Source organism: Thalia democratica, unplaced genomic scaffold (genome assembly GCF_965202585.1).
Source record: "Thalia democratica unplaced genomic scaffold, ktThaDemo2.hap1.1 HAP1_SCAFFOLD_636, whole genome shotgun sequence".
NCBI classification, from domain to species: Eukaryota; Metazoa; Chordata; class Thaliacea; order Salpida; family Salpidae; genus Thalia; species Thalia democratica.
The window spans coordinates 27,197-42,598 of NW_028139641.1; the positions used below are offsets into that span (position 1 = coordinate 27,197).

Sequence of the window (15,402 nt, forward strand, 5' to 3'; positions counted from 1 at the left end):
TAGTGTGATTCTTTTTTTATTCAGTGTCTATTGATTACCACCCAATTATCAAGTGTATAATTATGTTAAACGATATTTGTGTGATACAAGTAGTACGGTTTATTGAACGATTAAGTAAAAAAACTCAAAAAGTCTGGTCTAAGAAACTGGTGTGCGAAGTAACATTTTAGTTTTCAAGTCGTCGCCACATGCTTTTACAATATTTTACGAGCTAGTACAAAATAACCATTATATTTCATACTATAAGTTTTTAACAAGTAAAACAAACGATAAACAGAATAAAGTATAGTTAGTACTCATCTAAAAAAAAATTTATTCATTGGTTGTTTTACAATTACTGGGATGTTAATTATGCATTACGTGCAGTTACCATTACGCTTGTTTGTAATTTTATTTGAGATATACAACAGCTTTTAAAACTCCAATTGTTTCTTTTGTCTATGTTTTGAAAATTTTCTTTAAGTTTGCTCGACCGACACTATGTGTGACGAAGATAAGCTCAGTGATAACAAAGTATTTCCAGGAGTTAATAATTTAGACCTGTACGTATTTCTTTTTGTTCTTAATATTTAACTATTAAAAGTCTGTGTTTCGTTTTTTCTATGTTTTTTTTTTCAAGCTTTACTTGTGCAGCTTAATATTGAAAACTAGACCAAATTTGTTACTCAATTCAAGTTTTTAGCTTGATATTAACTTGTTAAGTTTACAATATTTAATCTTGTACCTATTTTTCTCACAAAACTCAAACAAAACTTATTTTAAACAAATATATTTCGACGATTTTTTAAAAGGAGTATACAGCTGCAATGACACTTAATAACTTAAACATTTTATATACATACTAATAACAAATATGTCATGAATTATATTGTGTATAAGTCTATAAATACTTTATAACTTAGTTTGTTATATTGCTTTTAAATGCTTTGAAAAGCTTATATTTATACAGACATTTTGATTAATTACCAATACAAAATTGTTGAACATTCTTGTCGTAGAGTGATTGGAAACTTAACATAAGTAATTCTAAAGTGTATCTTATTTCAAACTAAATACCTTGTAGTAAATCAGTTTTGTAAAACAACGAGGCATCTCCGATTAATTTGTCTAAAACTAAACCATTTGTTGTTTCAGAAAATCTGTATTATATACTAAGTCTTATTTTTATTGTCATTATTATGTAACTCTTTGTTATTTAAGTTTAACTCAGAGTATTTTTTTAGTTTATGTCTGTAAATATTATTTTTTTTGTTTGATAAACATTATAAACACAGGCTTTTTCGATCTAATCAAGATTTTATACTCACAATTCTCACCCGCGCACAATTTCTACCCAAATAAATTTCCAGCTGATCAAATCACAATAACTTTCTTTTAATATTGATATTTAAACTATCACTTTTACCCCTTACCATTGGTCGGTATTTATAAATATCAAATTGTATAATCTTTTTTTTTATAATTTTTTATTTTCATTTTATTTTTAGATTTTAAAATGATTAAGTTTGAATTGTGCGCGAATTGAAACTGATCTTGTCCCGATTCAGACAAGATTTTAGTCACTTAGGGCAGTGCTTCTAGACCTTTTTTTAGTGGCGGAACCATTTTCCAAAGTTCAACGTTTCGCGGAACCCCTAATTTTAGTTTTATATTAAAATGTTTAATTAAATAAATGTTCTTTTATAAATTTCCAAAGGTTTCGCGGAACCCAAGAGAGGCGTCGCGGAACCCCATTTCAAAAGCACTGACTTAGGGTATTTTGCTTCAAATAATGATAACTTTGATAAAGTGTAATTTGACCCAAATATAAAAATTAACTAATATCGAACTACTTTACATATTTAATAAAGTTACTTATTGGGGACTTTAGTCGTGATTACTTGAAAAATAAAACTCTAATCTTTCCATAAGCCATTTAATAGACCATGTTGTGACTAAGAAAGCTAAGAATAACATTTCAGGATGTAAAAAACACTTAGTGTAAAGTAAGTGAGTGCAAATAAAGTTTTACGTTTTTAATATTTTACGTACGATATACGTACGATTGATAGGTTGAATTAAAAACTGTATTAGTAAGAATTTTCTGATAAGCCCAAAAAATGGTGTACTGATAATTTAACATAAAATAATAACTGGTGTTGTTTAACTTTTTTTTGATAAAATATTGCACTTTATAATATTTTTTAAAGAGTTTTAAAAATCAGGTATTTTATAAAATCAGGTAAGTATAAAAAAAAAAATAATTTTTAGGATACTAAACAGTGGCCTGCACTTAAATGTGTTTTTGCAGAAAAATTATAATAAAGTTATTTAACAGACAATATTCAATATACTGTGATGATTCTTAACAATAATTTTCTTTTGGAAAACTCATATGTTATTTAAAACCTAACTTGTTTACGCTTGCTAGCTAAAACTTATTTAGGCTCTAAATCTTGGTTGATTTTTCATGCAAAACTAAGGCAATATTGATTTTTAACAGTTTTGTGCTAGTTTAATGAACTGCTGCCATTACATGCATTATTCATAATTTGAACCCTGATTGTAAGAGCCAAAAAAAAACGGCCATATTCGAACACACTGATGCAAGGTTTCATAAAAAACATAACAAAGACATTTTTCATTGTGTAGATCAGTGTGTGGTGGTGCAGGTGTGTGATAGACCTCCTATAATAATTCTTAACTTATCTATGTATGTTTATTGTAAGTATTGTTTAGATTAGTTATTTATTAATTGTATTTAAGTTAATTTTTAAATATTTCAACTGATGTTTAATTGCTTACATATTTTTATGTTTAATAGTTTATTAAACCTTTTATAGTTTTTTTCTTACTAAAAGTTTTTATTTAATATTTAGTGATTGCTCTAAGTCTTTTTGAAATAGGTTTAAAGAGTCACCAGTTTTTTAAGTGTTTTATAATTTACAACACTAATGCTATGTTTATTATTAAATTTTTCTTTTTTCAAGTAATTAATAAAAGTTTTAAAATAATTTGTATTTTTGAAATAAAGTCCTTAAATTTCCTTGTGGTTTTTGTGTATAATAGATACATCACCCAAAATGACTTGTCTAATTTAAACAAATTAGTCTGAAATAGAATCTAGTATTTATTAGATATTTAAGAACAAGGTAGGATTTAATTATGATGAGTAATACCAATAAATTGAGTGTACCATGTTCTATACCTGATAATAGTTTTAATAATACTATTTTTTAATCTTTTTTCAGTATTTAAGCCTGGTTAAAATATTTCTTTCATTTTTTAAAAATAACGGCAAAAACAGGCTGTTAAAATTTTTTAAGGACTGGAAATATTGGTGTAACATTTTAAGAACTATTTTACAACCACTGAGTATTATACAAAATTATCATTATTTAAAACCAAAAAAAAAAAAACTTTACTGTTAAAATACATTTCTAATTGCAATAATGTTCTAGTTAGAGCTTACTAATAAATTGCAACTAGAAATGTATATCAACAGTAAATATTTTGTAACTACAGTTGTATTTTAAAAGAGCTAAAAATCATGTAAATACTTCTGGTGGATATTTTATATAATTTTAAGGCCGCCTAACTTGACACAAAAAAAAAACTTTTGTAGTATCTTTAGGACAAAAGAAAGAAGAAACGTACATTGTAGTTTCTTTTACTGAAAAAAGGAAGTGAAAATTCAAAGTGAAGAATATCTTTCGTAAAAGTAGAAAAAAAAGCGTATTTAAACTGTGGTTTACACATGCTGATCATCGTTTCCAATGGCGATTAATTCAATCAACTAAACTAATTTTCAAAAAAAAGCAAACTATTAGCATTGAGATTAAGAGAAAACTATTAGCATGAGAAAAAAATAGAGCAAGAGCACATTACGAGCAGAAAAAATCTACAGCATGTGATGCAATGATTCATGCGCAATGTAGGTACAACAATAAATATTGAACTGATATTTAGAGTGTGTATTCGAATCAAATCCTTACAGCAGACAGTACAGTAATTAGTTTGTTCGAGAAACTAAATTTAATAACAGTTTTGATTGTTTAGTTAGTAAATTTTTGTTTTATCAACGTTTATATGTTATAATGGTTTGTTTTGATTTAAAGTTGGTTTAGATAATTTTTATGTTGTTCATAAGTTTTTTGAAAAGTTTTCTCTTTAGTTTAGTATTTGTAAAAAGTTTTAATTACACTTAAGGAAATATTTTATAAAGTATAAAATTTTTCCTTTTTGATTCTTTAGAGTAGAGAATAAACTATTATTTGTGGTTGCCTGGTTTGTATAAAATATAAATTAGTTTAGTCAGGATTAAATTTATCAATGTGTAGTAGTGTAGTTGTAATCCATATTGCTAATAATACAAGTTTTATTTAAGTTTCAGTAATACAATACCTTTAAAAGGTTATAATGGCGTTTTCCTCGGTGAAAATTACCAGTCCTCACGTTAAACAATTAAACAAGAAAAAGGCTTCGTACCGTTTAACTTTGTTATTGTTATAAAAATATATCCATATCTTAACAAGAATCTACATACAAACCTTACAAAAACCCAGCGCAGTATAGTCCTCTATAATTACAACTAATCCAGTAAGTTGGAGATAATTGTAGAACCCAACAGAAAAGTAATAAAAAATACAATCAAAACTTCTTTTCTTATGCCCTCATCTCAAATCGCCTTATGTTTAACATTAGTTATTTTTTTACATTCAGTGTGAATCAAACTGCAATCCTAATTACCCTAAACAACTTCGTTTGTTTATAAAAGTAGAAACAATTTAGATTGGAACAACATCTATTTGACAACCATGTACAAATCGCCATGCTACAACTTCACCCTTCTAAAACTAAATTGTATGTACAATGATTAGCTTGAAAACACTGGCCACTTTAGATTCTAACAATGAAATATCATTAATCTAAAAACACAGCGCGCAACCGTGTACCCTAACTTCACCTTCCTCATTTTATATTTTAATTTGTTGTTGCATTGCTTGTGTTTATCAATGTGTCGTATTTTTGTATTTATTTTTGTACTTGTCTAAATTTGTTTTAAATGCTTAGTTTTGTTGAATTTTGTCCGAACACTTGCTTACAATTAAAAAAAAACTTCTATATGCTAGTGTTTTATATTATAACTAATTACGTGTAATTACCAATTGTTTTAAATGCTTAGTTTTGTTGAATATTGTCCGAACACTTGCTAACACTAAAAAAAAACTTCTATATGCTTAGTGTTTTTATATTATAACTAACTACGTGTAATTACCTATGAACATATATATATAAAGATTGTAAAACGGTATTTTATTTATTCTACCTAAATATCTGCTAAAAGGTAGTGAAATTTAAGTCATGCTATTAAACATAAATAAACACACTTATAATATTGTTGCTCCCAATTAGTGTTTGAATACTTAAATTTATTGGCCAGTTTGAGACTTTTATAGTTTAGTATTATTTATAGGTACTAATTACTACAAACTATAAATTTAACTAAATATATAAAGAAGTTTTGATAATTGTTCATTTGTTTGTAACTAAAGATTTGCATAGCAGTAAAACTTTGTTGTACCAATTAAATCTTTGCCGTTAACATTGAATAAATTTAATTTTATGGTTTTAAATATTTTTAAATTTAATTTGTTGCATTAGTTAATCCACTAATGTTTTTAAATGGTAAATTATTAAAAAGATTAAACTATATATTTTAATTAGTTATTAGTCATGAACAATACTGTATGTAGTTCGGTAAATTTAAAAGTTTAAAACTAATAACCTCAAATATCTTTTATCGACATATAAAAGAAAATAATAATGTAATAACAATTTTTTAAGTCTTAATATAATAAGCAAAACAATTAAGTTCTTTATATGTAACAAAAGTTTCAGTTTAACCGTTATATATTGTTTACAACAGAAGCTTTATAATAAAACATACAAAATGGATAATATCAATTTCGACTCGAAATGGCCTGAAGTTTTTCTGGGAAGCGAATCCCTTCCTGCTATTATCAACAACGATTGCACTTGTTATGGTAACACCCTACTTCAGGTGTTCAACCACACTCCTGCTTTAATCAACCACGTTAAAAGTAACCAGTGCGTAGATGTTTTAAAAGACTACTTTGATCTGTTAGAGCGGTGTCACTTGAAAAAGAAGAAAACCAATGCAGACCGGATCATCGAGTTCATGACGAGAGGCAGCAAGGATCTTGTGTTTGGTCGGTTCAATGACACGAGCGAGTTGCTGATGAACATTATAAGCAAGATGCCTGAAAACAACAACGTGTTGAAAGAAATATTCTGCTGCGGAAACAGTAACGTGTACTGCTGCAAACACTGTTGCAACGAGTGGCGCTCGGAAACAAACCAGCACGTGAGAGTTAACTTGGGTAGGACGATCACGGAGTCTCTTGCTGAAATGAGCAGAGTAAAAGACGTTGACGGGCAACGTACATGCGGTAAGTGTGGAGTGTTAAGAAGCTGCACGGAAAGGTTCGTGATTGACGAGGCGCCACCCGTTTTGAGCGTCAAGTTACCAACAGGCGAAGACACAAGTCACGAAAAACTCGAAAGAATGTTGTTTCCTGAAAAGTTGAACTTCCGACCGTACACGAACGCCAAGAAGGGACAGGCGATGGTGTACAGCCTCTACGCCGTTGTAGTCTTCATTCCGGGTCATTACTATGCGTACTGCAAAGCACCTAGTGGTCAGTGGTGCAAGTACAACGACAGCTTGGTGGAAAAAGTGTCTTTGGAAAAAGTTTTGAGATCGAGCGCATCGTGCCTGTACTATCAGAGATCACCAGAGTTGGACGATGCATCGGATCAAAAAGATGGTTACTCGAATCAAGAAGAACAAATGATAAAAATAAGTTTTAACGAGGGTAAGTTTTATTTTTTTAAAAATTTGTAAGATTTTTATTTATTTATAAAAAAAACTTCAATTTAGTAGGTATCCTTATTATTTTAAGCTTCTGGTGGTTTGTTTTATATGTATATCAAGAGTTATACACGCTAAAAACTAATTATTTTTAGAATTAGAAAAACTTGCCTTCTCGGACAGTCAAAATGAGTTAGATGAGACAACTGATTATAAGCCAAAGCTTAAAGAAATCAGTCAGAAAAAACAAAATAAAAAGCTACAACAACAGAAAAAACACCAACAAAAGAAACAACAGGAACAACTTAAAAAACAGAAACAGAAGAAACAACCAAAACAACAGAAAAATAACAAAAGACAAAAAGAAGCACAAATTCAAGTTCAATGTGAGAAAAAGGAGCAAACTCCGGTGGAAGATTGTAGAAGAAAAAGAAATAACAAAAACAATAAAAATAGACAGAAGTGCGAACAATAAATACATATAAATTTTTAGTGTATACTTTGTGTTAGTTAACAAATAAAAACAAATGAACAAGAATTGTTTATTTTTTATACTAGTACTCTCCGTTATTATCTGTAAACAACTAGCTTGATAACGATTTATAAAATGATTTTTTATACTTATATCATTTATACATTTTACTGCTAATAGGCATTTCTGTTATTTTAATAATTGACAACAGTTTGCTTCAATCGTTTAAAAAAATCAAAACGACATTTTCTGCTGATTAATAAAATATCTTATAAACAGAATTTAAATACAAATAGTATGATGATTTCAAACAAGTAGTTTTCAAAATAATGATAATTATAAAGTGATATTTAACTTCTCATTTCAAAGTCGAAACTTCTACTGTAATCTTATAAGTCGAAAATACACAATGGTCAATTCAATTAATTACAATATGTCGATATTTATTCTGCAACATATGAATGGTTAACCATTAAACTTAATTTTGAATTAAAATTAAAATAGTATAAAAACACAGTCTGCTTATTCAACTGGCTTTGTTTATTACTAGCTAACTAAGTAGAACAAATAAAAAACGATTCAAACGCAATCAAATTTTCAAACAAAAATATTTTGTTTTTGAAAGTTCGCTCTGTAGGTAATATTATTTTAAAAGGAATAGAAAAAACTTATGTTTAAACTTAAAATTACGTATAAAGTTATAACTTTTTAGAAAAACAGTTAAATGTTACGAAAATTAATTAGATAATGTATAGAAGTAAACTTAGTTTAAGATAAATTAATATCAATCAAATAATTTTTGAAGTTATATGCATTAAAAATTTGAATTAAAATTTCTTTGTTTGTATTAGAAAATAGTTTAACTATTGCTGTAATTAGGACTTTTTAAAATATAAAACTCCGAGCCCTGGTCAAATAGTCATGAACATTAATTTTTTTGTGGTAAACTACATATTTTACATATTGTTTCTGTACTCATGATACCATAACAAGCTTAATGTAGAAATGCATTATATTGTGTTCATCTGCTATACTAGTAAAAGTTGTATAAATATTTGAATAACTTATATAAGTTATTCTGCAAACATCATTTGGCTATAAGAGCTCAGCACTGATTTTGTTAATGAAAGTAATGACTTGTGTCACCTCCTAACACCAAACTAATATTAATTTTATAAATTTAATTTAGGCCAACTCAGTGTGGTTTGAAGCTCAAAAGACCTCCTTATAAAAGTTCTGAACATAAAAAATAGCAACCACACATAACTTAAGGAACTTAAATTACCAAGATTTTTAAAACTTAAGCATATTAAACCTATAATTTGACATTATTTGAAAAAAAATGATGGAATAGGTAAGTTTTTAGAATTAACATCAGAAAAACCTGGACCTTGAATAATTAAGGTTGGCCCCTAAATCTTGAAAAACATTTAAATTGACAATTAAGGTTAGAAAAATCTGGAACTTTAGAAACTAAAACAACTTGAAAATTCTGTAATTTAAAGAAAAATCATTAACAAACCTGAAGTTTTTAACAATTTTAACATATAAAGTAGTGAAATTTCGTTTTGACAACAAATGTCATTTTTTAATTATAAAACATATTTAGTGTATTACTTTAATAATGATATACCAGGTAGTTTAAGGTTTAATTATAACTTAGTCTTGAACTAAAAGTAGTCCTAGAAACTTTTATTTCCAAAATTCTGTTAGAAATTTACAAAATCAAGAAGAAATTTCTCTAAAGTTAGTGGCCAACCTGAAGTTAATAATAAAATTCAGACTGTTAAATAACATAATGTTATTTATATTAAAACTAATAATCATAGAGTTATTTATTATAAAACACATTTAATACCATTCTAGTAATTTATCCTATTGGAAACAGTTTCATCCTATAGTTTAGACAAAAAAGAATGAAGCAAACTTGTAGAGTTACAAACCTAACCTTAGTCCTAAAATACCTTTGGCCACTCTGTGTATGGCATAACTTCCGAACAAGATATTTAAAAAAATTCTTTATAAAGTTTTTAAGAATACACTTCAGATTGTTAAAAAGCTTAGTTTTTTAAAGCCAAAGAATGATACCAGAAACTAACTAATTAAGTACATCTCATATGAAAAAGAACATTATTGTTATAAATTACAATTTGGTTATATTAATAATTTTAAAATGACAATAATCTTTTAACATCAAATATTTACAGATTTTTTAAATAGTCTCACAGCAGTTTTTTATGAAATCAAATTTCCCATGATCAAAGGGTAGCTATATATCTTACCACACCATGGTAATGGTCAGTTTTGATTGTAATGCATGTTTGTTACTTTCATCATTTTTTTTTTGACATTAATCTAGTTTACCAATTTGTTTTTTACATACCTTAACCAATTAGTTTTGATTTGTTACAAAAAATATTTTTCAGCAGCCCACTTCAGAACACAAGAAAGAATATTGGATCTCCCACTTTGTACAAACACATTGACCTAATTACTCAAGGTTTGTTTTGTTTCTGTTTATAATATTAATTGGAGTGTTATTATAAAATAAATGTTAAGTAATAATTTTCAACTAGATAAAGTAATACATTAATTAACCTGTGCTTGTTTACTTTTTTGTTGTAAGTTACATTAACATATAGTTTTAACTTGTATAAGTTATTTTTTTGTCTATTTAAAAAAAATTAAAACACCTTAATAGTATTGATTTTATAAATGTGTATATTAACTTGTTAATCTTAAAATTTTATTGTTTAAACTTTTTTTTTTGTTTTTTTATATAAAACTTAGGTTTATTGCTATTTTCATCTGAGTTATTTTAAAATTTCTTACATTAAGTTAGTTCATTCAAAAATCTCAGGACAGTTTTTTTTTATAGATTTTGAATAAGATTTAGTTGCAATAACTTAGTTGTTCAAGAACTAGTTTTACTTGAAAGCTTCAGCTTTATAAAACCTTAAAAAATTGTTTTACGGATTTAAAAAAAACTAAGGATGATTCAAAACAGCTTAAGGTCACACAAAACAGTCTTGGTAATTCAGTAAGTTTTTTTGGCTCAAAGAGTGGCAACCCTGTAAATTTTATAGTAGAATATAATTAAGTTAAATTGTACCTAAATTTTAGTTATACCATGCCCTTGTGTTCTGATATATATCATAAGCAAGGTTGCCACACCCTTATGGTATCTCAGGATATTTAAACAGGGTTGCCACTCGGTCAGGAAAAGTCAGGAAATCAGGAAAAGTCAGGAAAAATTTAAAAAAATGTCAAAAGTCAGGAAATGTCAGGAAAAAATGGGGTGTTTTGAAAAAAAGTCAGGAAAAGTCAGGAAATTTGATACAGGTTGCCACACCATTTGATACAGGTTGATCAGGTTGCCACACCCTTATGGTATCTCAGGATACTTAAAGCTTTGAAAATTTTAGGACATTTTGATTGTTTTTACTACTAAGGTTGACTCAGAATGTTAATATTTTTTTTAATCCCAGGAATAAGTTTTATATTTTAAGTGAGATTTAGTTTATAAAGTTGTAGTAACTTGTTATTTTATGTCAAATCTTATTGAAGAACTTGAACTGTGTTAGTTTTTAAAGTTTTTTTTGTTTGGATTTTGCAAAATTCAGTATGACTCACGCTAGACAGTTGATTGTTTTTGGTTCAAACAGTTGCCACCCTATGTTTTAAACTAAAGGTGAACATAAATAGGTGAAGTTTTTTTTTAACAAAGTCCTTGTTTATTTTTATTTAAGAATTAACAAAAACAAAGACTAGCAATTTACAAGAGTGAAAGAAAAAAATTGTGCTGAAGTTTTATTTTTGAATGAACTAACTTAATATAAAAAATTTTAAAATTACTATAAATAAGATCTTAAATTTTTACTACACTTTTATTTCAACTTTACAATGTAGCTTTTATTTGATCTTTAGAATTTGTGTATATTTGTTACTAGTTAAAATGAAATCCATGAAGTTCAACTTCTTACCTCTGTTTTTAATTCATGCATTATACTTGTTTTCGTTTTTTAATGCTGCAAAAACTTTTTTATTTTGTTTATTACGTTTTGATTAAGAATAACTTACCATTGAAGGTATTTAAAACAAACATAAAATTTTATTACAGTTACTTCAGTTCAAGATATGAGGATAGTCCACCTTCTGCTGCAACTGGAGATATCTAAAGATGAATAAGAAAAACGTCTGGGAATTCTAAGTTGTTCGACATTGCCAGGGTAAGTTAAGTATTTAAAAAAGTTCACATAATACAATAATAACTGGTCTATACATTAAAAATTAATATTTGTTATTTTCTGTTTTCATTTGTACTGTGTTTTTTCGTTTATATTGAAAGTGACTGCTGTTTTAACAAATTATTACTCATAAAAGTCTTTTGCATTAACATAAACCCTTTGTGCAAAATTTTTAATTTATTAAAACCCAGGAACACTTTAGTATACTAAACAAAAGTAATTTATTTTCAACTCATGCATCCTTGTTATTACGTCATAATTTAAACTGTAGTTACAATACAAATATTTAAATGATTAATTAAGAAGCTGTTTAATTATTTGTAATTTTAGTTTGCTATATTAAAAGTGTTACTGTATTATTTTTGTTTAAGTTTTTATTTTTTCCTGTAATAGTAGTAGTAGCTTACCATGTAGTAGTTTTTCCAGTTCACTTATTGTTGTTAATGAAGTGAAATTTTAATTTTAAGTTAAAATGTTCTGCTCATAATATAGTTAATGCAGTATTAATTGCAAATTTAAATTAATAGTTTGAAATAATGTGTTATTTTTTTTTCATGTTACTTGAGCCAAATATAATAACAGTTTTATAGCTAGTAAGAATATAGTTTAGATACTAAACTAAACTTTTTTTTTTGCTTCAATGAACAGTTGTTGTAATTAAAACCTTAAAAAGATCTAAATGCATTTTTCACAACTGCTATGTAATTGTTAATCGTTTAAGATGACACAAGGTTTAACATTTATTAAATAATAGGTTTCATAAATTTAAGAAGTGAAAAAGTCGTAGCATTTTTGCACTAGTAGTCCTTTATTTTGTAGAATTTTTAGTTTTTATTGTAAGCTTGAAATTTTTTAAACAAAATTAACTGACGACTTCAAATTGATTTAAGTTTCATGATGATAACAAACTTATTGCAAACAATTAAACAGATTTCAGATGACAATGAAAAGAAGAAAACACATACAACCTGTCATGTTTCTAGCTACATTTTTTTATCTTTATTGTTTTGCATTTCTTTGCGTAAATAAAATTTGTTAACTAATTTCAAGAGTCGATTGTATTATTTGTTGAAATATAAAGGTGACGCTGTTATAAGATATATTTATAAATTAAGTTTGTACGTATGTACAGGGCTAAAGAAAAGTTCGTATTTATAATCTCATTGAGTCAAGCCCTTCAGAGAATTTTGAAAGCTTAGAAATTTATTAAGAGAGCCCATCTTATTTTTGCAATTTAGTCTTATAGTAAATTTTTATTTCTCTGATCAAATATAATTTGCTCAGGTAATTTTAAGGTAAGATCCAAGGTATAAAATTCCTTTAGGTTTCTTATTTTATGCGCATAATAAATATGAGAAAATAAGATCGAGCATAATTTTCTATAATAATCAAAATAGCTGCGTATTTTTTCGGGACAAATGATCGTTATGAATTGAAATCCAACACATAAAAGCTTATTTATTAAAATAAGTTTTTTCGTAGAGAACAGTGCAACTTGTTAAATATTTTGCTGGCTCGATATTATAGAACATATGCAAATTTATTTTTTTCAACTATGATAGAAATTAAAAATATTATTAAATAAGCATATTCGTGTAAAAAATTAAAACAGGTATTGTAACCTAGTTATGAATTAAAAAATTGTTCATGGGCCGTCTTAAATTTGCTCACATTAATCACGGTTGCCAAATAACCTGGTATTTGACAACTTGGCTACAGTTTTTAACCTGTTCAGTGGTAAAAAATTTATTTGATAAAAAATAATCTGTCATACAGAAAAATTTTCTATTACTTATGTTATAATTTATTGCAAAACATATTTATAGTAGCTTTACAGTATCTTTTTAATGTTTTTATACTGTTTAACACAGTTTCTTACATTAAGTTTAACTAAAAACTAACCCAGAAAGTGTACTTTTAAAGCCCTGGAGAAAATTTTCCAAAACATTAGGCAACTCTGAGACCTGAAAAATAAAAGTATTGTGTCGAACAATAAGAAACTATTTGATCAAAAATAAGTTAAAAAATATATTGATTAATTATTGTTATAAGAGAACAAAGTTTGAATCACAAAATCGTTTTCTACTGCAAAAGATAAACGATTTTATATAAAATATACATCGCAAACGTTATCTTACCTGCGGGCTGCAGTTTCAAAAACCCATGAAACATGAGTAACTTTGATATAAACAGGGGTCGGTAAACTGCGGCCTTAAAAGCCAAAATCTTGGGCCCGCGAGTTGATTTTGATGTATGTGCTTTATATATACAAATATTAAGCTTAATTACGATGCTAACAAAGATTTTTTTTTGTATGTTGCCAATACCTGGTCACAGATTTTTAATAACTTTTTAGTCATAAGGGTTTTTCTTCTGTTTATTAATAACATAGAAGACATGTTTTTCACAACAGCGTTTGATTTTTTGACAGTTTGTAAGTCGATTTTTTTATAGTTTATATTCAGTAAATCAACTTAGTTTATTGTCAGCACGATTTGTTTAGTATGGATTTCCATATATAACAGTGCATGTTTTCTGCTGTTTTAGTTATTATTATCAAGTTATTAGACTAATAAATGCTATATATTAAAAAAAATGTGATTCATTCTCATTCAAAGTCTTATGATTACCACCCAACTAACAAGTGCATAATTATGTTAAACGATATTTGTATGATACAAGTAGTACGGTTTATTGAACGATAAAGTAAAAAAACTCAAAAAGTCTGGTCTAAGAAACTGGTGTGCGAAGTAACATTTTAGTTTTCAAGTCGTCGCCACATGCTTTTACAATATTTTACGAGCTAATACAAAATAACTATTTTATTTCATACTATAAATTTTTAACAAGTAAAACAAACGATAAACAAAATAAAGTATAGTTAGTACTCATCTAAATAAAAATTTATTCATTGGTTGTTTTACAATTACTGGGATGTTAATTATACATTACGTGCAGTTACCATTACGCTTGTTTGTAATTTTATCTGAGTTATATAACAGCTTTTAAAACTCCAATTGTTTCTTTTGTCTATGTTTTGAATATTTGCTTTAAGTTTGCTCGACCGACACTATGTTTGACGAAGACAAGCTCAGTGATAAGAAAGTATTTCCAGGACTTAATAATTTAGACCTGTACGTATTTCTTTGTGTTCTTAATATTTAACTGTTAAAAGTCTTTGTTTCGTTTTTTCTATGTTTTTTATTTCAAGCTTTACATGTGCAGCTTAATATTGAAAACTAGACCAAATTTGTTACTCAATTCAAGTTTTTAGCTTGATATTAACTTGTTAAGTTTACAATATTTAATCTTGTACCTATTTTTCTCACAAAACTCAAACAAAACTTATTTTAAACAAATATATTTCGACGACATTTTAAAATGAGTGTACAGCTGCAATGACACTTAATAACTTAAACATTTTATATACATACTAATAACAAGTATTTCATGAATTATATTGTATAGTCTATAAATACTTTATAACTTAGTTTGTTATATTGCTTTTAAATGCTTTGAAAAGCTTAAATTTGTACAGACATTTTGATTAATTACCAATACAAAATTGTTGAACATTCTTATCGTAGAGTGATTGGTAACTTAACATAAGTAATTCTAAAGTGTATCTTATTTCAAACTAAATGCCTTGTGGTAGATCAGTTTTATAAAATTTCTAACACTTATCTTTAATTTGTAAGTCAACACGGCGGAATTCAAATTTAAATACTCAAATTATTAACACCTATATATTTTTTGTTTTAACTTTTCAGCAACGGTTAAAAATTTTCGGTACCTAAATGATTTAATTA

The 15,402-nt window shown here is 26.8% G+C and overlaps 2 protein-coding genes across 2 annotated transcripts in view; both read left to right on the forward strand.

Annotated features, from left to right (window-relative positions):
* Positions 1 to 1,794, forward strand: part of LOC145846792 (uncharacterized) — a 20,878-nt gene extending 19,084 nt beyond the window's left edge. Inside the window, exon 4 of the mRNA XM_082953407.1 lies at positions 1,697 to 1,794. Coding sequence (XP_082809533.1) covers positions 1,697 to 1,794 — 98 coding nt within the window. The remainder of the gene's footprint in view (positions 1 to 1,696) is intronic.
* Positions 1,795 to 5,932: 4,138 nt separating this feature from the next.
* LOC145846791 (ubiquitin carboxyl-terminal hydrolase 42-like) lies at positions 5,933 to 7,349 on the forward strand. The gene is made up of 2 exons (XM_082953406.1): positions 5,933 to 6,830; positions 7,030 to 7,349. Exons 1-2 carry the CDS (start codon positions 5,933 to 5,935, stop codon positions 7,347 to 7,349), a joined length of 1,218 nt encoding a protein of 405 aa, XP_082809532.1.
* The last annotated feature ends 8,053 nt before the right edge of the window (positions 7,350 to 15,402 follow it).